The 24,534-nt window shown below is 36.1% G+C and overlaps 2 protein-coding genes across 2 annotated transcripts; one reads left to right on the forward strand and one right to left on the reverse strand.

Annotated features, from left to right (window-relative positions):
• Positions 1-82: 82 nt before the first annotated feature.
• On the reverse strand, positions 83-10,915 carry LOC135692089 (mitochondrial dicarboxylate carrier). The gene is made up of 13 exons (XM_065210121.2): positions 10,720-10,915; positions 10,079-10,198; positions 9,221-9,290; positions 8,313-8,357; positions 6,776-6,824; positions 6,219-6,260; positions 4,613-4,656; positions 4,203-4,273; positions 3,656-3,699; positions 3,183-3,231; positions 1,546-1,626; positions 1,231-1,287; positions 83-906 (listed from the first exon to the last, which is right to left on the reverse strand). Exons 1-13 carry the CDS (start codon positions 10,822-10,824, stop codon positions 811-813), a joined length of 873 nt encoding a protein of 290 aa, XP_065066193.1. The 5' UTR covers positions 10,825-10,915; the 3' UTR covers positions 83-810.
• A 977-nt stretch (positions 10,916-11,892) lies between these two features.
• On the forward strand, positions 11,893-23,551 carry LOC135692088 (caspase-3). The gene is made up of 2 exons (XM_065210120.2): positions 11,893-12,517; positions 15,815-23,551. The coding sequence occupies exons 1-2, from the start codon at positions 12,232-12,234 to the stop codon at positions 16,684-16,686; spliced, it is 1,158 nt and encodes a 385-aa protein (XP_065066192.2). The 5' UTR covers positions 11,893-12,231; the 3' UTR covers positions 16,687-23,551.
• Positions 23,552-24,534: the final 983 nt, after the last annotated feature.

The following is a 24,534-nucleotide window of genomic DNA, read 5'->3' on the forward strand; positions in this document are numbered from 1 at the left end:
CTCTCTGCATCTAGGCGCCATTTACCGTTGAACGTGAAGTCAGTCCAAGTGTAGGAAATCAAGATAAACATTCAAAAGCATCCGACATTCACACATATCAACCATTTATTCATTATATAAATCAGCAATATATCTACTATTATATAATTATAAGCTAGATTAACTAACTTGTCCACATCCGAAGTACACTGACATATGTTAGGACAAAAAATATTTTTCGTTGCGGAAACCATCAGAAACATCACAAAACATAATCCCCAGATATGATTCAAAAGAAGCATATTAAATTTGTTTGAAATACTGTCAGGTTGCTAAAGCTTGGGAATTTTACGTTACGTTTATCTTTCCTAGCTTAACCCTTGAGAAATCATTGACAATTTAAACCGAGTGGTACTATACTTGCTATATGGAAAACAAATTGCCATAGAGAAGCCCAAACGCACACAGGGCCTCCAATAATAAACCCTAATGAAATATACCATGTTAATTTCCCTACATACAATCAATTACAAAAAGATCAGAGCTGGCACTTTTCCTAAGAGGTTTTCTATCTCTACACATCCAACATCTGAATGCATGTACTAAAACTTGGCGATATAAGTAAATTCGAACAAAAGGTTGCTTACACAGACAGTAACTGAATTCTAAAAGGGACATGTTTAAAATAAAGGAAGAAGATACTTTGGAAGTGGACAAATTTTAAGTTTGGAAGCGCTCATCAGCTAATGCAACAAACTGCTACAAAATATAAATCGATTCCATTATATATAAAAGTTGTAACGTAATTATTTATTACTGTTTCTAAAATATCTATTCTTCTACTGGAAACATTTTTCTAAGCTGTTCTAGAAATAACCAAGTCAAGATTGTCTGCGGGCCAAGCCTCACCCATGCAGGAATAAACCCCTAAAAAACAAAAGAATTTTGAACAAACAAGAAAGTTAGCAGATAATTCTAGCTAGAAGAAAAATAATTTAATCAAGAAACAATATTGCATCTGTTAGTATTCAGACAACCCTTACATAAAAGTCTTTTGATTGCCAATACTCGAAAAAACTTTAAGGAATAATTTGCAATCTATATTGTGCAAAAGTAGTATGAAAGTGACATTGACAACTAGACTGGGGACCAGCCAATGATTAGTCACCGAAACCTCAATCAAGCACGCTATAAAACCAACATTTCTTGCTAAAATGTGAATCCCTAACAAAAAATCAAACTGTACTGTACCTTGTAAAATCCTATTGGTCCTACTTTGGCAGTTTCGGTCACACAAGCAAGAACGCTCTGAAACAGGATGAGATCAAAACCTCAACATCACCGACATTCACAAATATTGTAAGAAAACATAGTAATAGGCAACCCAGAAAGAAACTAGCACGATTCCTTTCTTCGACACAATTAATACAAAATCAAGCAGAGCTTTAAACGAACGGAAAGCAGAGCTCTAAGACTAGTACGATTCCTTTCTTTGAAACAATTGACCCAAAATCAAGCAGAGCTATAAACGAAATCTAAGAGCTTGTTTTCATTCATAGATCTTACCTTGTATTGACCAGGAGCTGCGTTCATCAACCTCGTTTTCAGAACATCAAAAGGTTGTGTGACCATCGTTGCGATGGTTCCCTGAAAAGAGAACCACGAAATTCGCTGATAAAAAGGAAAGCTGGGAACCATTCTTTATAACGGTGAAATAAATTTTAAGGAAGCCGAGTAATTTAGTTATGAATACCTGCCCGCCTTTGCAAAATAACTGTCATTTCTTGGCAAATAAGAAAGGGCATTGCCTTTCTTTTGCTACATTTCATATTCTAAAGCAAGTCTACTTATCTTTTGCTATTGAGAAGTTGAAATTTCTAAAAAATAAGCTAGGCACATCAAAGTTAAAGTAGCATATCCATTAAAGTCTAGCAACTACTTGTAAAAAAAAGCCAGTTGGGGTGAGAAACTTTTCTGTCTAAAAAGATATAATGAAGGAAGATAAAACTTGATTTTTATTTACTTGCTTTAAAGAATCAAGGGTCGAAGCTGAGTACAACAGTTTCTTAAAGGTTCGTTTCAATACTCATCTTTTGAAATATACCTTCAAATCATCCTTTGAAATATACCCTTAACCCTCCCATTTTGTTTTTGCCAAAATTCGTATACTATGAAGCATACTAAAGGTTCATATAGCAAATTTCTTATAAAAGTAAGTGTATTGAAGAACAGAACAAAGTTCAATTGCGGCGAGCAAGGCCAAGGAATAGGAAATTTAAATTTCATATCATATACTATTGAACGAAAAACGCAAAATCTCGCTAATATACGATTCAACTGGGATTATCAACGGCCATTGAAAAATAGCTTTGGGATCAGACAGTATGACATGGCATAACTACTTTAAGTCAGATCTATGTCAAAATTGTCTGCTATAACAAAAAAAGTAAATTCATGGGATTAAATTTGTACAAGAATGAACGATATAACTTTAGTAAATGTTATGGATTATGGATTAATTACTGTTTTAATAAATTTTGTCGTTTACGTATAACATCTAAAATAGTTCGCATTTTAATGGCGTGTCACTATTTTTGAAAACATTCTACACAAGCTGCGATAACTGTGGTTTAGAATCTTAATGAATTCATTTTAAACTCATTTTTCACAGCAAGCATTGGCGCGAATTGAGATTCTTTGAGAAGACCAGTCCGAGTACCGATGCACCTTATTATTGGCATATAAACAAGCAGGATTTAAACATCTCCTGCTGAAGACAAAAAGAAGATTTGCTAGCTATATTAGTTTGGTATGCCTACTAAGACCTCGTGTGAAAAGTGACATTAATCCCACCTAGATAGAAAATTGTAATCAAAGATGTCGACTAATACGAAAGCAGCTTAGTAGAAAACAAAGAAGCGGTATTTCAATAAAAGCAGCTGGAAAACTGGGACTATGTAGCAAATTGAAACACAACAAATGCCAATGGAAGAAAAGAATTGCAAGCAGTATGCTGAATTAAACTTTGCCGAGGGACTTTCTGTTGATTTGAACATAAAAATCATTAGGTCAATTGTTAGAGGAACGGAATCAATTTCTACCAAAATGGGCCTAAATAATTTAGGGAGCACAGTTTGCATTAACATTCTTTGCAAAGATTCGCTAGTAAAAGCAACATCTGAGATGAAATGGTTCATGCTTACCGCAATTACACTGCTGGCTAGATGGGTGGGCACAGTATCACCAAAATAGCTGCGGAGAAGTAAAGTCAGTAAAGGAATAAGCATTGCATATACCGAAAGAGGCCTAATCACCGACGAAGAGGAGGGATCGCTTAGTGTTGGTCCATTAAGAACAAAGCAGTGTTAATCTAAGTTAAGTTAAATATAAATAAAAGCAAGCATAACACAGAATTAATTAACAGTGAAGCGTGAAATCAGAAATACAGCCCGTAGCCTACAAGAAATAGAGCCCCAAAAAGCGAGTTTGGAGAGATTGCAGTTCCAGGCATATTTTCGCTAACAAAGAGCATAGCAAATAAATTGATCTTAGTAACGTGATTGGTATATTTTTTCTGGAGAATTCCCAAGAAGGAGATCTCGCTAACAGCCAATCAAGATTTGTCTTCATTCCTTTAGTTAATAGATTTACGTATTGCGCTGACAGGCACACTTACCCAGTTGACATCAGCATTTGCTTGGCTTGGTCATAAACAGCGACCTTAAGGAAAAGGAGGTTACCTGATCACTTACTGAGAGAAGGACACTGTGTTACTGCTCAGAAGTAACTTAAATCTTTAATAATGAAACTGCTGTTACTTCAAAAAATATAAAGTGCAAAAACTCAGATAAACAGCATTGTGATAACAGCCGACAGAAATAATTTTTGATTTCAGATACCCTTTAACTTGAATGTGCAAATTCAAATGTACCTTATATCATAAAAAACAGGGGAGAAAAAAACAGGCCTTTTCGTGTTGTCGTATCGCAACGAGGTACCAGAATAATGGCGCACAAACAACAAAATATTAATTCTACAGTTTCAAAGTGATTTAAAATGCTGCCCCGTGCTGTAAAAATTTACTATGCTTCCCTTAGCGGAAATGGTACGAAATTTAATCTGACTTATCAGTCTAATTATTTCGGTGATCTATTCCTTTTTGACAACTTATATAATGTTATAGGCAAAGCGCAGTGGGAACGACGAATGGATTGCCTACACACCTGGCCCATAGTCATAAGAAGTCCTCTTGTTGCTGTCATGGTCACACCTGCCATCCACGCTGATACTCCCTCTAAAACAAATATTTCCGAAAATTACCAAAACATTTACAAAGCATTAACTGAATCTGTATCTAGCATCTTTGCCTATATTTTACGAATCAGTCGTTGACAATACGAAACTCAACTGTCAGAATATCTTTCACGTCAACGAATTGATCAGTTGCTGCCAATATGAAGCTCAGTTGTAAGGATATTTTTCAGATGCTCACGAATTAAAAAGAACTTCAATTAGACAAAAATAAACAGCAAGGAGGTAAATTGAACTGATTTGAAAACTGATTTACACCCTTAACAAGTCAACAATCGTTAGGCATTTGACAAAAGATGATTTTATTAAAAATGTAAATTACCCTCGGCTGCAACTCTGTAGAGCCCGTCAACTGCATGCTTATAGCTACGAGATTAATAGAATATAAGTCAGTCAAACTAACTACAGGGAGTTTGTAGGATATGTTTTAAACTTATACCTTGCAGGATGTGCTTGAAACAGCTTATCGACAGTTCCGTTAGTTCTTTGATCAAGGATATCAATAGAATCAATAAAAGTCAGAAAGCCAAAGGCCATTTGAGCAAAAAGTTTATACACAACTAAACCCTGATGTGAAAAACAGACCTTAATGAAAAAACAAATCCACATCTATAAGACTCGAATTTGATTTCAGAGCATCGTCTTCGTGGCGATTTCATGTTAGGCTGCTAAGAAGTGTGATAATCCAGCTGCCATATGCTACGAGATAGGTCCTCGTCAGGAAAGCACAGGATGGGATGGCCTAAAATTGTGTCAAGATCAGTTCAAACCGAGACGAAGATGCGCTTTGTGAATAAAGAAATCTGTTTTCTTCATTCTAAAAGCAAGTACATTTCTGTAGCTAGGAAAAAAAAATAAGCTTTCATGCAACTCGACAATCTTGTTTGCTAAACTAATGAAACTCTTGATCGAGAAATGCCAGCAACTGTGCTGAAAACTATTAAATCGCTATGAGTCAAAACTAAAAACGGCAACATTACGCATTGAAATGTCCTGGGTTCTTTCAGCAAGAACTTGGCTACTTCAGGATTCTTTCATACATAGTACGGAATTGAAGCTTTACCAGCACCAAGCTATATTATGAACAAGCTAAAAGCAGGCAATTTCTTGACCTTTTATGCATCCAACAATGTCTCGTAACAATTTCGCTAATTTTCCGGATTGTATTTGCAATCATCCCACGAGCATCGCTCTATTGTTTCATATAAGAACACTTTGGAACGTCTTTAAAACACAACATCCTCCTTCAATTCACAGCTTCGGTGAAATTCTTCTGTCTCTTTTTAGGTCAATCAGCAATGATGCCTGCCATTCTCATTCGAAAATGAAAATCGAATGAGAAACGCAAACAACATTGCCGATACACTGTATGCTTGTCTTCTTTCTGTGATTGGTCTTTTTGAAGACAAAAAGTCTTAGCAAACCGTGAGCAACAGATACTTTACCGAATACTAAAAGGCCATCCAGTAGTCTTGATCGGCTGTGACTCATCCAAAACCATAATGAGCTCAACATCTCCGAAAAGCCGTAAAATGGCACTTTTTTGGCAACTCATTATTTATTAATATCACATGCTTTACCCTGAAACACTTTGATACACACTGCTTAATAGGAACATTTGACCGAAAAACCTTTAAATGAATCCCATGACAACAGACCAGGTATGCAGCCACAAGCATCTACGGGCTCCAAAGGGCGTTTCCTGTCACACAAAAACCTTCTCGCAGCTTCTAGATACTCCTTCTTTTTGTGTGACTTTTTATTCTGATCGACGAGGATGACAACCTTCTACTGACAGCTAGAAAAGGATATTTAACGAAGCATACAGTTCATAGAAATAAAAAAACTATTCGAAATTTTTGACAAAACCCTTTAGGACTAGTACAAACTAATTCAAATTGCTACACTTGAAAATTAAAGGTACTTACTTTCTGCGAAGCTCAGGTGCGATTTTCATATCATTTTGCATTCTACAATAAAGAGATAAAAGATTTTTAGTGACTTTGCTAACTCAAAAATATAACGCAATAAATTGAATGTTTCCAACAAACGAAAGCATTGCAGGTACTGAACATTCTGTTATTCTTTTGAAGTAAGTAGATGAGACTTCTCTGATACATCACCCAGTTCTTATGCACAGTAATGATTACCTTTATATAATAACTGTAGGGTAAACACAGCCTATAGCTACAGTAGTTATCGTAAAACAGTTTTAAGTAACATTATAAGCAATTTGAATTGTAATTTTTATCTTCAATTGAGTATACATAAAAATGAAAATCGTCACAGTTTTTGTCAAACTTGGAAAGTTGCAACAGCATCATTGTGTTAAGCTACCAATACCAATGAGCAAGTATTGAACTTCTTTCAACATTGACACAATAAAAATAAATAAATGAATATATATATCACGTAATAATTGGTAAATGGGTTACATCTAAGAAAGAGCGAAAAAATGATGTAAGGTCAAAAATGGCGAACATACCGCACATTGACCATATCAGCAGGATTTCCAAAAATTCCACCGATAAAACCTATGATTGCCAATATGTGTTAATCAGTGTCAGTTTAATGGAAAGCATTAAACTGACACTGATTAACGATTTTGCATCTAAAGCAAACCATACTACATATCTAAAAAAGGTTATTTGAGAAATATTATCCATCTCGTCTTTGATGTCTAGTTGAAAAAAATCTAATGAACATAATACACGATTATATGGGTGAAACTCAACAAGGTGAATACAACTTGAGTCAAAGTCCTGCTATCTCAAACTTTTTCACTTTTTCTGGTTTCCAATGTATTATTGACAGAACAGCCCCCCCCCCCAAAAGTTGAACTTTTTGATAATTCAATTAAATTAAACAATAAAAAGACCCAACAAAAATGCGAAAAAGGTGTTTCTTCAAAAATAATAAACACAGGAAATCAAATACAGTTATTTTTTAAAAACGATGATCCTCAAGCTTCAAACAGGGGAAAAAGAGGTGGTAAGGGTTTGAATGGGGGGGGGGGGGGGCTGCAGCCTCAAATAATTGCTAACCTACGTTCCAATCAACTTCCTTTTTAACAATACTGAAAAAGTGAAAGGACAGCTTTAAATACGAATTTTTCACTTGGTATAGAGCTTTGATTCTATCTTTGTCACCCACACAGAGGATGTCGAAGGGGTTTTGACTAGCTAACTAATAGACTGTTCTTCCACCTTTTGCTGACTAATGGCCAATTTTGGATAAAAACCCAAGACTAATGACTAAATGACTTATGACTATTACAAATTATATTGGGTACCAAATATCAAATAACTGAGGGTGTTCACAATTTGGAGCAGATGAAGCAGAAAAAGAAATTTTCTGAAGCAAAGAGACTTTAAACTGTGTGCACTTGGGCTGAGAGACTTTAAACTCAGACTTTAAACTGTGTGCACTCAGGCTGAGAGAGGAATAGATATATTGGACAAAGAGGAATTACATTTAGTTGATGAAAAGAGCAAAGATGAACTTTTTTTCCTCAAAAACAATTGGAGCAAGATAAATGTCAAACATCCAATTGCTTCCCATTCAGAATGGTTGTCACTGGGCCAAACTATCTATCTATTGTGTATGAAATGTTCACATATTACGTAAGCAAAGTTGGGGGATGGGAATTAACAAAACGTTTATGGCCTTGGCTATGCCTGATTGTTACTGCTTATTAACTAATAATTTAGGGGAAGAGTTTGCTTGACTAATTGTGTTATCCCCTTCTACACCCTCCAAGCAAATTACTTTGCCCTTTCACTGCCAACAGGGGCTGACTCTTGCTCAAATAATTGGGAGCAAGCCTATTGCTTTGATGAGATGATGTCACATTTCCAATTGTTTTAAAACAAAAGACCATTGTAATTATTCAAAACATTGAGGGGTGACTGCCCCCCCTTGCCCCCTAGGTGTCTGCCACTGGCTGCCAAGCTTTAAGTGTAGTTTAACAAAATATAAGAAAATTCAGAAATTTGTAAAATATTGAAAAAAGCAAAACATACCTGATACACAGCCAATAGCGAACTTCTGATAAAATGGAAGAGGGTCTACGGGCAAATGAACATTAAAAAATGGTTATATTACCTTTCAAACCTATAAAAATTACAAATGCTAAAAGAATCAAGAAAGAACAAGAAATTTGAAGTCATCGCTGCAGATTCATGTGATATCGGTTTGCTATCAATGGAAACTGTTTTGTTAATCGTACTAGGTGCGTTCATGTGACAAGTTTCAGGTCAACCAAAAGCACTGCAGCCCACAAATCATGACTCAGCAGACTTGGGTATCTTTTATCATTACACTCTCCTTTTATCATGACTCAATGCCTTTAACTGGTCTTAATTGTCTAATGTTAAAGAGTAAACTCTGGTGGCATAGACATAGGAAAAATTTCAAAAGTAGGGAGGGGCATATGTAGCAAAAAAGGGGCAATTCTGTGAGCTGCAAATAGGTACCTTACCCATGTTTCTTAAAACTAAAACCATGTGCCCCCATGCCCCCTATTTCATACAAGTTTGCTTGATGGAATAGCCAATAGGAATAAAAGACCAGAAAATGTAAGAAAGCAGTTATGAATGAAGGAGTAAAAGAAAGATATTACAAGGAAGCTGCTATGATCAAAGGATACTACAAATAACAACAATGGCTTGTATCTTTAAGGTGGACCATTTGAGAATTATAGTTGTCGAAAAAGATTGAATATTGTGATATTTACAACAGTGACGATAATGATGAAAATAATATGATGGCCAATTAATATGAAGATGGTAGATTCAAATTAGCTACAAAGTTTTTCAAATAAAAATTCATTCAATGCAAAGATCATGATCATGATTAGCCAATTCAAAGACCAAAATTGTAGTTTAAATTTTATAAACATGATATGAAAAGAATAATCATAAAAGGTTACCATCTCTTCCCTCAAGCAATTTAGAGGATGCGATTTCATAAAAACCAAATCTCACTGTTGTGTATGTCATCTATGAAAGAAAAAGGCCCCTGGTTGTGAATAAGAAAATGTTTCTTGATTGCAAATTATTTATTCTAAATAAAAGTTATCAGGTTAAGATCAAAAGGCAATTTTTATGGTTCCCAAAGCATAATTAGAAATAAGTTCTTAACTGGTTCCCTCTCTTGCAGACAAATAAAAAAATATCATGAAAGGAGATGTGCTTGTGGTTGTATAAATTAATCTAAAGAATATATATACTCAACATGGTGGACCATTTATTTTTATCTCAGCATAGGAGATAAAGGGGTTTTGTTTCTGTCTCATCCATTTCTCACAGAAAAATGTTGCTTGAAACACTGTTCATCTAAAGAACTTCTGAGGTATGGTACTAGGTCCAACATAACTTCTTTTTTTGTAATTTTGTAATTTCAGACTTTGCTGCATGTTGCTAAGAATATGAAAGAAATCTTAAGCTTTCATGCATAGAATACAACACTCCTGTGTTGAGCTTTCATGCATAGAATGGCTCCCATTCCACAGTCTATAGAGTATGACAGATGCAGGTGTGATGCCAAGATAGTGCTGCATGCCAAAATTACCCACCAAAATGAATAGTAAAAGAGGTTTGTACATGGAAAACATGGCATTAATGAGTATTGCATGTACAAGATCTCATCAAGCACTGCCATAATCTGCAGGCTGGCCCATTCCTGTGTAATGCTTCAAACTTCTATACACAATTCCATCATCAGGAAACTTTGATCAACATGTGCATCTCTTGATAAATAAATATACCAAATACTAGGGAAAGCTAACCTGTCTCAAGATCGATGCACTGACACCATTATAAAGCCCAAGAAAACCTTCATTCTTGTACACTTTTACACCCATAGCTACCAAACCTTCTGTTGCCTTTTGCTGTGTTTGCAAATGAACCTTTACAAAAAAACATTAAAGAGAAATTAATTCACCATTACAAGTTAATCAAAAGCTGCGATGTAAAGTGGACAAAAAGGTAAGGGCGTAGGCAGGCTCGTCTATTGGGGCACCTACCCCTCTAAACCCTCCATAAGTTAAACCATTGTAGAGGAAGCCTGGCTTGGAGCCATGAGCATTTGTAATAAATTTTTCAATTGCATGTAGCCCCCTCACTTCGAAATTTCAGTCAGACTCTATGTGTTTAGGGGCATGGTCGGATCTCCATTGGTGTGCAAAATATAAAACAGGTAACCCTCTGCCGCCCCATTCTCGTGGGCCACGCAAAAATTCGTCTTTCCTTTTGATGAAAAGCTTAGGAAATATAAATTCAGCCTTTGAAAAGATATCGTTTAAAACTTTTGAAATATACTTTTTTAAGTGCTTTATCCTTCAACTTTAAGTTTACAAAATAATCTAAATCACTGTTTTGGCTCTGAAGCCACAGCAATCTGTATGGTCGAAATCTTTTCTTCACTCACCTTGAGTAAGTCTAACGGATGCGTGAAAAGCACAGCACCTGAGCCAGCAAAGCCACCAAGATACCATCTTTGCTTTTTTGGTTTCAGTGACTTCTTGTCTGTCATTTTCAAAATGTAATGTTGATCTGAAAGCCAAAAAGCTCTTTTTGTACCCGATGCCTTGCAGCAACAACACAATGGCTTCGTCAAAGGTTAAAAGTCATCTTTCATAAGGAGGTTATTCCCATGTGAAAACAGCTGAGTAAGAAGATTTCAGCATCCTGTAAAAACGATGACGCTCTTATCTTAAAGAACAAAACAGAAAAACAAATTTAAAGGGACATTTCCATAATAAAAAAATTTCGTTACCTTACATGTTTCTTCATGATTCTTTGTGTAGAGACAAGCTGCATAATGAGAGAGCAAGAGTCTCACTGATTAATTTCATTTAACAACATAAAAGTTTAAAAGTAACTAGCAATAATAAATCTAGGTTTTCTGCTATAATTCAACTTGCAAAGAATTTGCATTCTTTGTCCATCTTCAAAGTTAATAATTGATTGCAATTTATTTCTGTCACAGAGGAACCAAATTTGTCTTACCTGAGAAAGTAGAGGCGAAGAAATGAGACTTACGCCCTAAACATTAGTCGCTAACTGATGAGGAGGCACAGTCTGGCACTGAAGTTCTGAAGCAAGATTCAGTCAACAACTATTTTACTCAAAATTAGCTACAAAGGGAGCCTTAGGAATAGAATCTTCTTCCATGGCTAATCTTCCATTTTTCGTCACAAAGCCTCTTTTTGATCGAAAATACCCCCAACTCCGGATATCTTGATCGAAACCAACGCTATTTCTCGACTGCACATTATTGTAGCCTATATTATTGAGACTTGGGTTCAAAGGTGAAGCAGCATCAGCAGAAATTCCGTCGCAACAGTGGCTAAGGTGGTTGTATGACAATTTTTCAATTCGTCCTCCCCCCCCCCACCAGTTTATAATTGGGAGTAATCTAGGTTCTAAACCACTCTGCGCACTAAAACCCAACATTTCTCATTTTAAAAAAGAAAGTTTCCGTATCCTTATTTAGTTTTATCTATCGCTAACTATGTCGTTGGCTTGAGGGGGGGGGGGGCTTGAGCACCCTTTGGGAGAATGTAGAAGAGGGCTGAGCCACCCTAGGCAAAAGCGAAAAGCAGAAGATTTTCTCCACTAATAAAGAGGAAATAAGAAAGTTATTCTTAGCAGTCGAGATTCTCTATGAAAAACGCCTTCCCTTTCGATTTTCAAGCGGTCTGCCGAGGGGAAGCACTTTCAGGTTTTGTGTTATTTCTGAGAAATATGACATCCCTTATTGCTAGGGAGATTTGGGACTGATCAGTGAACCATTTCAACCATTTCGACATTCTCGAATCTAGCCTCCTTTGGGAGTCACAAGATTTTTCAGTTTCAGAGGCAAAACAAACATGATCCTTTGCTATTGTTCAACATTTTCAGCTTGTGCGGAAGTCCAGTGACAAGCAGAAAACCAAATATGTTGAAAGCTCATCGAAAGTTGCTATTGAAAAGGCGTGTTGACCTTGTAAAGGACTTAGAACCAAATGAAATCGTCGGCTACTTGTTCCAAGAGACAATTTTGACTGAAAATGATGTAGATTTGATTAAAGCTGAGAAGACCAGACGGTCAAGGGCGGAACTTTTCCTCGATACAATTCCAAGAAAAGGGCCGAAAGCGTTCGCCGAATTTGTAAAAATTTTACAGCAAAATGTAGGGACCAGACATTTAGTTGGAATTCTTGATGACAGTCACATGGGAAGTGGTATGAATCCGATACTATTGTCGTTAAATCATCATCAAGTTGTAGAGATCTGTTAGTGTTATTAGTACCCTAAATTTTTGCAAGAGGGTGCCCCTTGCAGACTTTTATCACTGTGATATCAGCTGTAATCATTCCTCTTCGTAGCAAGTGAAATTATGCTTAGCTGGTAAAGAAAGCATGCAGTAACATTTTTAGATGTACACGTAAAGTACTGCCTTTGGTAACAAGAAGGCAATAAATAACATCACACACCTGCATGTAACATACTTTCTATATTGAGGAAAGTGATCCCAAGTTGGATTCAAACCTAGGATATTTAGATTATGGCCTGAATACTTGAAGAGTGTTCATCTCCTTGCCCAAATCGTGATAAGCATTAGAAAGCAAAACAAAACACATCAAACAAAACAAGTTATAACATTGCTCTTAACTTCCTCTTCAACATCTCTTGCTCAATTCATTTTGACAAAGATGCAAACATCTCTTGTTCAAAATGCTTTAGACTTGTTTCCACACACATTCTTGCTTCTTCAGACTACATATGATGTAATATGTAGATGTAATATCCTATAGCTGTAATACAGACTTTCTTGTGAATGCATGTTCTGGCTTGCCAAGGTGGCCCTTGACACCTGATACTGAATATTCTTTCCATTATCGTCATTCCCTGTATATTTGTTAAGCTTGGGCACTTCTTGGTTTTTTACCCTTGAGCCATAGGTACTTTTGTCATAACAAACACAAGCAGGATGTGTTAAGGCAAAGTTTTAGAACAGGTGTTATTTCTAAGAACGAATGGTTAAATGGAAATAGGAATTTCATGCTTAAGGATGAAACTTTATGCACTATTGCCAGCCGTATATTTATCAAGAAAATTGTCTTTAAGAAAATGATCTGTGTCAGCAGAACATAGCAGGTATTACAATCATTAGCAGCATTCTAAGCTACCATTAGGGCAAGAGTATTGTATTTTGCTTTTAGAAAATTATTTGTTAAAGTTATAAACAGACCAAGTATTTAGATATAAGAGAAATGATATAACCATTAACAACAACCCTGAGAATAGGAACTAGGAAATACCATTCATTAGTTATTTTGTAAGGCACTTTAGGGAACGAAACGGGACTGCTTTAAGTTCCAACTTCAAGTTTCATGCTTATTGCCATCTTCAGATAACAGCTTAGAACCAGTGAGTGCAGTGCAAGTGCAACTTAGAACCATTCTTTACATCAAACCACCAATGACCAGATAAATACATTTTCTAACCCCTCATTTCAACTGTTGTTCTGACTTTTTTATTAAAAAAACGCTTTTGGAGTATTCCCAGCGTGTCCACTCTTATTCAGTGGTGTACCCTAGTTCATCTGAGAGATATAAGAAGTTCCCTTTTCTCTGACTTATATGTGAGAACATTTTATACCTATTTCACTGAGATAAAATACCAAAAAATTATACACATTTTGAAAAGATGAACAGGAGTTCCTGCCTTGGTTTGTCTAGAATGGTTATAAGTGAAAAGGAACACATTTTGAAACAGATCTGCCCACATTACTATTATAAGTTGCAAATGTTCTTATACATACAAGAAGCTTTTCTTCTAAATGTTGTCTTGAATCAAATTGAGATGGTGCTCTTTCTAAATAATCTCTGGGTTTTAAAATTATATTTAACAGGTAAATAACCTGCACAGATTTGATTTTATGTATCAGATGCTGTGATGATGTCAACAAAGAGGTATCTTGGCCTTGATCAGATGGTCAATCTGGAAAAACTCTGTAAAAATAAAATTTTATATCGTCGGAAAGTGTATTTTATGGTTATTAACTTGTGAACCCTTCTTCAAAGCTTTTGAACAGGAAATGTTATGCTAATTTGAAGTCCCTTTTCCTATTTCCTTTCATTTCCAAGTCAACTGCCAAAAGTTTTTCTCATTGGCTCTCGCATACGCTGGTTGATACAGACTATAAAATTTAATTACTTTAATGTTTTCAAAAAGCTTAGGCACAAATGCTAGTACTTTGATAGGTTTTATACCTTTTTGACACCACTGGATGATGCTTACAATGAATTCTTTGATTTGATGATGTCATCAACAGCTTGTGACCATCAGTAGAGAAAAATGCAACTCTTTAGATCCCCATTTGGTTTTTACAAAATTGATTATCTTTGTATGTTCACCATGCAAAAATTGTTTGAGAACAGCATGTTTTCTTCACTGCAACATAGTCTAGTAGACAGATTTATTTACATGTCCACTTCAACTTGGTTTCATTTCAACTTGGTTATGCAGATAATCTTTTTGTCCCTTTTAAGTCTTTTGCATTCTCTTTATTGAAATTGTTATCTTCTCTGTCAATTTTTTGGGTCCATTTGGCTGCATGGCTTGCACATTCACCACTTATATTTCTCTGATTCTCTGACTACAACATCAAGCCATTTGGTTTATGATCTTAACTTTCATTTGTTCACATGCTTAGGCATGTGATGTTAAACATTGCTCTTTCTATACTTCCCTGTGTCACTGCCAGTTTATGCCAGTGCCCATGTTTTCACATGGTATGTTGCTAGTATTATAACTCCATCTGTTATTCTTTTCTTCAAATTTAAAGCATTGACTTTTTCTCATGAATTGACATATTGCCCAAATCTTTGCCTTCCTGCAGCTATTCTTCAGTCAATTTTCTTGTTTGTTTCGTTTCGGATAAAAGTAGACAACGTAACCATATTCCTTTACTTCTTCTATGATATTTCTCTCTGCTTTGACCAATAAACAATATTCTATTTACAGTGCTGCGTACAATCAGGAACAAATGTCTTCCGAACCAGCATGTTCAGTTTACATAAGCAAATGTCGAAAATGCAATTGCGAGTTCTTCATGTGACTTTAATCACTTTCATACTCACTCGAACCTTGGTTGAGACAAGTATTGAAAGCCTAAACAATTTGCTATATGGTCTAATAAAAATTTGGCTATTTTTACTTATATCTAGCATGATACTGATATTTAAGAAGCATAACGCTACCGTTTGCTTGTTTAGGTATAACGCTGCAGCCCAAATATTTTAGAAGACATAACTGTGTTATGCTGCTTTGCCCCTTTACTACACCACTGCTTTCAGTCTGAAAACTGTTCTTTCAAAATTTTATTCCAGTTTGAATATAATGGGTGCCCTCATTATATGATAAATAGGCCAAATGATTTTGTAGCGAATCATGAACCATTATCACCTTTACATTATATATCATCTGAAAGAAAAGAGATGCCTTGTTTTCTTAGAGAACTGTTAATGTTTCAGATGAAGTGGACAGTGCAACTAAGAAACACGAGCAAGGGAAGAAAATCGAAGCCACAGCTGGAAGCACTGATAGGTACCCTATGACACACACACCTCGTGGAACTTGCTTGATAATAAACAACAAAGAATTCGTGGGTGACATTTCTGATAGAATTGGTTCTGACATAGATGCAAAGAATTTAAAAGAGCTTTTTTCTTCTTTAAACTTTACCACAAGAATGGTTAAGAATGCCTCAGTTGGAGATATGAAGAAGTTAATATGGGAACTGGCCAGCATGGATCATGTTACAACTGACTGTTTGATAGTGTGTCTTCTTAGCCATGGGGTTTCTGGTAAAATTTATGGATCAGATGGAGAGTTGATACATCTTTCAGAATTGCTTAATCCGCTTCTAAGGTGTGAAGACAATCCAGAGCTGGCTAATAAGCCGAAGTTATTCTTCATACAGGCATGTCGGGTCTCCAAAATTGTAACTGTAGATGCAAGCGAAGCTGAAAAAAAGAAGATCGACTCGTATGAAGTTGTCCTTCATGGCGATCCTGGTTGCACAACAAAGCAGACAACTGCAAACGAGGCACAAGAATCGTCTGAGTTATTTGTTCAAGATGCTGTTGCCCCGATGCAAGCAAACATTCTCATGTCGTATTCAACGTTGCCTGGACATGCCGCCTGGCGAAATTTTGAAACCGGCTCCTGGTTTGTCGATGCACTGGTCGACGTCTTCAAGAAATATGTTTCACAAGAAGATATCCTAAGTATGCTTATAAAAGTAAATGATGCTGTCTCAAAAAAAGTATCATCTTTTTCACAGTCAAGACAAATACCGGCACCTATAGTGACCTTAACAAAGAAACTTTACCTAAAAGTCTAGTAAAGCTTCCTCTGACATAGAGAATTAGGCCATGATACGAGCACCATGAAAGCTTGTTGTTTGGCTGTTGTTTGGCTCCTTGCATACGAAGAAGTTCTTTTTTGTATCGAGTGCCTTTGATTGACGCCTGGCCTTGCCTACGATTACTGAAATACTTAAAAAAATTCAATATGGAATGTAAACACTGTTTTTGGAAAACTTATTTTGTTACCAGCGATGCTCACATTTCCTTCGCGGTCTCGAAGCAATTGCACTGGACTGATTATGGTAGTGAAGGTTTAAGAGCTTACGAACTTGCTTGAATGTCTGTGTTACCTTTTCTGAATCATTTTCCGCAATAATGTAGCTAATTGGACATGCACACCGATGGGAAGTCTATTAATCTTCCAATCGATCATATCTGCTTTGAAAATATGTACGTCTCTACTTGTTTAAATTGTGACTATCACTAGATTAAGCCATGAGTTGGCAAATATGATTTAGTATCAATGTACACTTAAATAAAACTAGTTTTAGTTTGTTGGCGGAAAAGGCGCATTCTATTTTTGGTGACAAAGTAATCTTTCTGCCAAGTCTACCTCTCTCTGGATTTCCCTCTTATATATAACTCCCACCATTGTGGTAAATATTTATTTCTGAGACCTTTTTCGGCATTTTGTATCGCGCGGAATTGTTTGTTGAGTTTGCCATTCAAAATGAGGCTGTTTTTGCTCCCTTATCAATGAAGCTCCAGTGAGCGTTACATTTAAGTCTTTATCAAGAGACCACCACTAGTGATTTCGAAAAGGCGATTCGGCGCAGATTAAGCATGACGTCGTTCTGTTTTCTTCTACACAGCGTTGCCTCTTTTGCTTTTTCATGTTGGCGATGCAGCTGTAGACGTCTGTTAACGATACGGTTTAATCACAACTGTAATATGTTGTGATCAAAAAATTGCTGGAAGACTATTTTAAACCTTTCATACGTTGTATAATTTATATTTAACTCTTTGGATGTTTACAACCTGTCTTGATGATATCTAAGAATTAATTGCCAAAAAATAGTTTCTCCTTATAACTATTTACAAAAAAAATTTTCTCTGCAAATTGTCACGCATCTTTAGTGACTGTCCCGTTATTATTAGCGCACATTATAAATTTTTGGGTGCAAAACTGCATAACGTAGGTTAATCTGTATAAAGCTTCAATTAAACGAATTACTTTCAGTTTGATACCAACAACCATTCTTTAAACAATTAATATAGTGTAGTCTCATCAATTGGAATCGATCCCGCCTTTACCTAAGTTAGAGATGTTGACCTAATTTTCGTACTTTAGCCTTTCTGTATTCCAGGTGTACGAATGTTGAGTCATTAAATCAATTTTGAAAACGCGTTGAATTTCTATTAGTTACATAAGGTACCGAAAGAAGGAAAATATGAATTCTAAGGACATTGGTTTGCGTGAGGGAGCATCAACTCAACATGCAAAGACACCGAAAACGGAATTCTCTTTATTGCCGCCACATTTAAATAGAAGAAGGCGAGCGAGTCTTCTCGTTTCCTTCTTTTAATCTTAAAGATTAAATACTACCACTCTCTGGGAGTGATGTACAATGCCACGATAAAGCGTTAATCCTTCTTTCTGCTGATTATTTTCCTAGATTTGCTAAAAAATCTTTGGTATTCTTTTTTTCAGCGGACTTTCTTTATTCAAGCAGTCGTGAATCAAAGTTTAGCACGTGTACTGCACCAGCCAATCAACTTGCAAAATTTTGTCCAATCAACTGCCAGATGAAAGTCTGGGGTCTAGTTTCAAGGTAATGACCTCATTGTCTCGTTTTATGTTACAAGATACAAAACAGCTAAATCATGAATTTCGATGAAACTTTTAATCAAAGGTGGAATGATATTACAATTCTAAAAGAAAATCCTTGAAATTAGGATTTCCTAGATTAATATTAGGGTGCATTGCATCAGAAGAGGTCAAAACACGAAACTTGATTGCTTCAGCTCCAGTCATGACCCATACCTGACCCTCAGTGGTAAAAAAATTCGCATTCAGCTGTCTCAAAGGCAGCTCCTTTGATGTATTGTACCAGTTTCAAGTTGATCTTATATCAAACTCATTGAGAACGACCGCGGTAATAAAAAAGAAGTTCTTTATTCAACCTTGAGACAATGGCTTGACGTTGAGAATTTCCTTCACAGCAGCATCGGGTCAATCTTTGCCTGCCACCTGGCACATTATTTTTGCTTATATTAGAGATTCAAATTTTCTAGAAAGGTCTTTTTCAACAACTTTGCCGTGGCAAACTAGTGTGCAGTGAGATATTGTCTTATGTGCCGTGGAAAATTCTTTAATGTCACCAAATTGGTCAAAAAACAGGTCCAGGTTTCACACTAAGTGAATAAAATATTCTATTTTATCATGAAAAGTTTTTTCGTGTTTGTTTGATTCCTATTCAAGATACTTTGATGTGAACGTCTTTGTATTTTGAATATTGGCTACATAGTTTCTTTTTTAACTTTATCTGATAGTGGTGTGCCTCGTGATATTTTCAATTAAAACAATGTGCCGTGGATAAAAAAGGGTTGAAAACGCTGCTCTAGAAAAGCAATGATTTCTGCGTAAATGGTACAGGTATTGTCATTAAACAACTCGAGTTAGTTCTTTTCTACAAGACAAGTAGTTTGTATCAGATTCTATACCTCAGTTCTTTACGACTGCACGTACGGAAACCTCACTGTTGCAGAGATGTTATTCAGAAAATGATTGAGAAATTATATGGATGACTTGCCTCTCACAGTGGCAATTCAGTCTTTTTTGCAGCCTATGTTATTCTCTCATGAGCGGCGTTTTGTCTTGAGATGTCCCGCAAACAAAACTGAAAAGCCTCGTAGGAACGCAGCGCCGTTACCGTTAGATACCCGCTCAATTTGATTGAAATAACAGAAGCACTGCAAGTCAAACAGCCATATTGAATGGACATAGACTGATAACGTCAGATGATGTGATTAATAAAAGTTGTCGATGCTGTTACAGAAGGCCGTTATGATGAAATCTAAAAATTCAGCTCCCGGACATTTTCTCCATGATGCAACTGGCTTAGAAATATTTCGAGGAAATACGTTTTCAATTAAAAAAGCGAAAATGGAAATGAATGCTGTGTTAGTCAAATTATTGTTACTGATTGTATTGCTGCCATGAGTTAAGATTGGATTGAAATGATGGAAATAAAGACATAAAAGGAAGATTAAGGCTATATATCCGTTCTTTGAAAATTGAATTAAGAAAACCATTTTGTAAGATAACTAGTTACAAAATGAAGATTTTTCATTCTTTATGGTCCAAACTTTCAAAGCCAATTTACAAAGTCTTAATTTTAAACTCTTCGAAGCAAGAAGCCCAAAAATTCACTTCATCACTTTATGAAAACATTTAAAAAATTCAAGATTGATTGAAATTCTCCAACTTGTGACATCTGTCCTATTGAGATTTAAATGTGATGTTTAAAGCTCATTTACGGACACGAAAATGCAAACGGTGATAAATCATGAAAGGATTTTAGGCTCTCATAAGATCAATGGTGACGACATAGCCAGGAAGGCTTGTTGCCAGGTTTCTAGTAAAATGGCTTACCACAGGACCAGTGGCAAGTTATAGAGACTAGACATAAATAGGTTCTTGCAATGTTCTTAAAGATGGCTTAATTATCTGCTGTCGCTAGTGAAATAATTATTCAACCTAGTTTGCGCAGAGTGTTTCAATTTGAGATCTAGCCTGAGAAGGAGGCGAGGACTGGCCTATTTGAAAAAGTTCAAAATGTCTCATTAAGCATTTTCTATGCTGGAAATGTTTTATTTTTAGATGTTTCAAGTTTATGAACTTGCTTAAAGATTTGTATTGGCTGACCCCGCTGCATCAAATTAGCGGACAATTTTCAACTATATTCTGAAATTTGTAAATTCCCTAGGAAGCTTAAAAAAGGTTTAAGCAAATTGAAGAAAGATGATAAAAGTATAAGAAAATGGCAAATGGTGGATTTCACAATAATTTTTAGGCCACCCATGAATTCAAATTAACAATAAAAAATTAAGCTGTTAACAGTCAAAGCTAGACAGGGTATGAAAATGAAAGAAGAGGAAAATGGAAGGTGCAAAAGTTTTAGAAAGTTTCGCTAGTTGGTATTTGTTAGATGAACATTACTGAGTGGAGAATAAATATGTGTTTATAGAAGGTTCTAGATGCTGGCATGTTCAGAGACAGCTTCGCTGTGCGACTTTCTTCTGCAATGGGAAAAGGATATTTCAAACAAATATGCAGCAGGGGTTACTAACGGGATTATAGTCGAATGAATTGCACGGAGGAATGCCATGCAATGCATATCTTAGTATATCCTGGTTTATGCAGAAGCTTACTTAGTATTTAGTCCGATTTGGCCAAGAACAGGTAGTTTAATTAGCAGACGTTTGAACATCTAAATGAGCAAGCAAGAATCTTGGATTCATAAGAAAAGGAATCGGCAATATTGACACTGTTGCAACGGCATTTTATTGCGTCTTAGAAAGCTATCATTTGAAGGTTAGTGCGCCTTTTTAATTATTTTTGTTTGAAATTTACAATTAATCAAGATAGATAGTCCATGTCCAGTTGATCGACACAAGGTAAGTGAGCAAGTCAGAACTCTGTTCATTTATTATTTTTCGCGTGAAATTCCGCAGTTAAAGGCACTTATTGCCTATTTCCTTTCTTAAACAGAATTTCTTCCATACTTTAGAATCAGCAATACCCGTGTAATCATCGTCAATCATCATCGTAATCAATCAATCAAACAACTTATCAGTCAATCAATAATTAGCAATATCATTAACATCATCATTGTTATCCTTCTTCAGTGTGATCAATCAGTCAATCATAACAGTCAATCAATCAGCCAACCAATCAATCATTACAATCATGAATCAATCATCATTATCATTAGCATCATAAATTTTCATCACCATCATTTGTCTTGGGGGGTTGACCCCATCCAAAGCTCGCAAGCAATGATCATAATTATTTTCTGACAAGGCCAACCTTGTGCAGTATTTCAATAATGTTGCCAACACAGAACCCGTGCCTTTTAATTTCACATTGCGTTATTGATACTATGCAAATGCAATTAAGAATTCTGCATTCTCCATTTACTTTGAATGCACCGTAATCCATGTTAATCCATGGGACATCTTTGACGCCTGACCTCCAAGAACACTTGCACTGAATGCAGCATACGTCGAATGCAATGCGTAAGGAACACATTTAACAAGGCCAACATCCTGCTGCTTTCATTAGAGAGGCATTTGAAAGTCGCATTAGATTGCAGGGAAATACATTGATAATAGCAATATGTAATGAATGGATCAGCATGTGATGTGGCATTCCATGCATCAGAATTAATGCCATTACCGATGAAGTACTCTTGCGTGGTACTCAGGTGAAAAAAATTAAAAGTAGAAGAGAAATGCTATTTTGCACCCGTAGCCCGATAAAAATGCATTCCAAAAGATATGTTCAGCATTGTCCCAAAAGCGATTCTTTAAATCATTTTTCCCATATTCACCACACCAATTAAATTCAATTGCTTCGATATCTTTGAAATATTGAAATGATTCGAAATGTAAGGTTCTGCAAACCCAATATTTGTTTTAAGTGATTGTCTGTCGCTTTTTGTGCAATTAGTCAACTATGATTGATTCTCAGCATAACCTGCCCTGTCAGCATTTTTCAACATTTAGCGCCAAGAACTCTATGTTTCCCTCTTACGTGATGGGCGACCTTCGTGAGAATTTTCTCAATGTTGTAACAAGGCCTACCTTGAGCATCCAGTGCTGCAAAATACTGAGGAAGCAGCTTGGTGATTAAACAGAAGTACGTCGACGAAAAAGACATCGCGATAGTAGTATTCCATCTTCTATTGACGTGAATCCATTTCAGAATATCGACATTCTACTTTTCGACAAAACTGGGATACTACGTTAGTTCTATTTCAAAGGCGCGTTCTTTTGATTTCCAATTGTGCTTCTGATATCATTTTTCAAATCTTCTACGAGCAGCAATAACTGAAGAGACTACCTTAATGGGCTACAAAAACAAAGTAACATCCTCTTTATTAGCAAAACGTATATTTCTAGTTGAATGGTCAGTTTGAAACAATGTTTTTGTTAGTTCCAAATGTAATTGACTGGTTGTTTACGGTGATAAATTGAACATTCATTCGTAAATTTTCTTTTCATAAGTTTAGAAGCCACACAACACATTCGATAAGCAACAACCTTCAAAGCAATCTCTTTGTTTAATATCCTCTCAGAACTTATCATTTAGTAAATTTGAATAATTTTCTTAAAGCTTAAAAGGTATTAATAAGTTCGACACACAATAGTTGCTTTTGAGGTAGCTTCATATATATCTTGAAAAATGGATCTAAACACTGCACAATGAAACAATATGTATATTGAACAGAAGTTTACTATACGGTTCAATCTTGAAAAATGTGTCCCGGAAACTATGCTGAGCCAGTTATATTCAAACTATGAACAACAGTCAAGTAAAGGTTGACTGAATACAGTGAAACAAAGCACTTGTATATTAACCCAGAGACGGTCGTTCCATCCGTATTCACTCAATTATTGCAGACTTAGCATAAATTTATTACCCTAGACGGATAATCATCAAGAGGCTTCCTGTCTTTACCATCTCATCCAATCATATAATTAATCATAATCCATCTTGGTTTTTAGTCTTTTACAACAACTTTAAATGGAAAAAAGAGAACACTCTATTGTGCTAATGATTCCTCACTAACCAATCCACAGTTGCGTAACTTTACAAATCCAACTTTTCAAATAAGATCCATCCATGTAATCCTTAGTTCATACCCCGCCCTCCATCCCTCCATCCCTCTATCCCGCCATCCCTCCATCCCTCTATCCCGCCATCCCTCCATCCCTCCATCCCTCTATCCCGCCATCCCTCCATCCCTCCATCCCTCCATCCCTCCATCCCTCCATCCCTCCATCCCTCCATCCCTCCATCCCTCCATCCCTCCATCCCTCCATCCCTCCATCCCTCCATCCCTCCATCCCTCCATCCCCCCATCCCTCCATCCCTCTATCCCTCCATCCCTCCATCCATCCCTCGTCTGGAATCCTTATGCACCGCCTGTAAGGGTCTAGTAAAGGAAAACTGACGGATAACTTCAAACTTTTAGTACTTGGGAATAAAGCTAAAAAGTCTTTGACTACCCTTCTACGTTGAAAAGAATCTTCTATGATATACAAGCAAAGAAATCAGACGTTCATTGTATCCAATATGCTTACTGGTCATTGTGTCCCTGTTGCCATTGACTCTCTCTGGTGACTAAGCTTTACAGATTATTTATAAAAAATGGAAAGGGAGAGGAAATGAAAGCATCTCGGAAGCAAAGCCTTTTTCAGCAGAAAGTTGCCCGTGTGCAGAGTAAGGGTGTTTTTAGGCCAAATGACTATTACAAAATAAAAATAATTGCATATGATGCCTAAACATGACCTTGAGCACCATTTTGATTTGAAGGTCTTTCTCTGGGGTAAGAACATCCCAAAAGTTATATTTTCTTCAAATATCCAAATTTTTGGAACAACATAGCTTTAAAAAGAATAATGCCAATAGTTTTCTTGATAATTCAACAATTCAACATATTGTCTTGTTGGGTAAATACTTTGAATTTGAATTTTTTTCACATTTGTGGACATACGCCTTTAAACCATGGTAGCATCTGTGACTTTTATTTTATGACGATATAAAAATTTATCAAGGGTTTGAAAATGAATAGCGACTATGGTGAGGTTTTACC

Source organism: Rhopilema esculentum, chromosome 13 (assembly GCF_057945365.1).
Source record: "Rhopilema esculentum isolate cy_ngs chromosome 13, ASM5794536v1, whole genome shotgun sequence".
Taxonomy (NCBI): Eukaryota; Metazoa; Cnidaria; class Scyphozoa; order Rhizostomeae; family Rhizostomatidae; genus Rhopilema; species Rhopilema esculentum.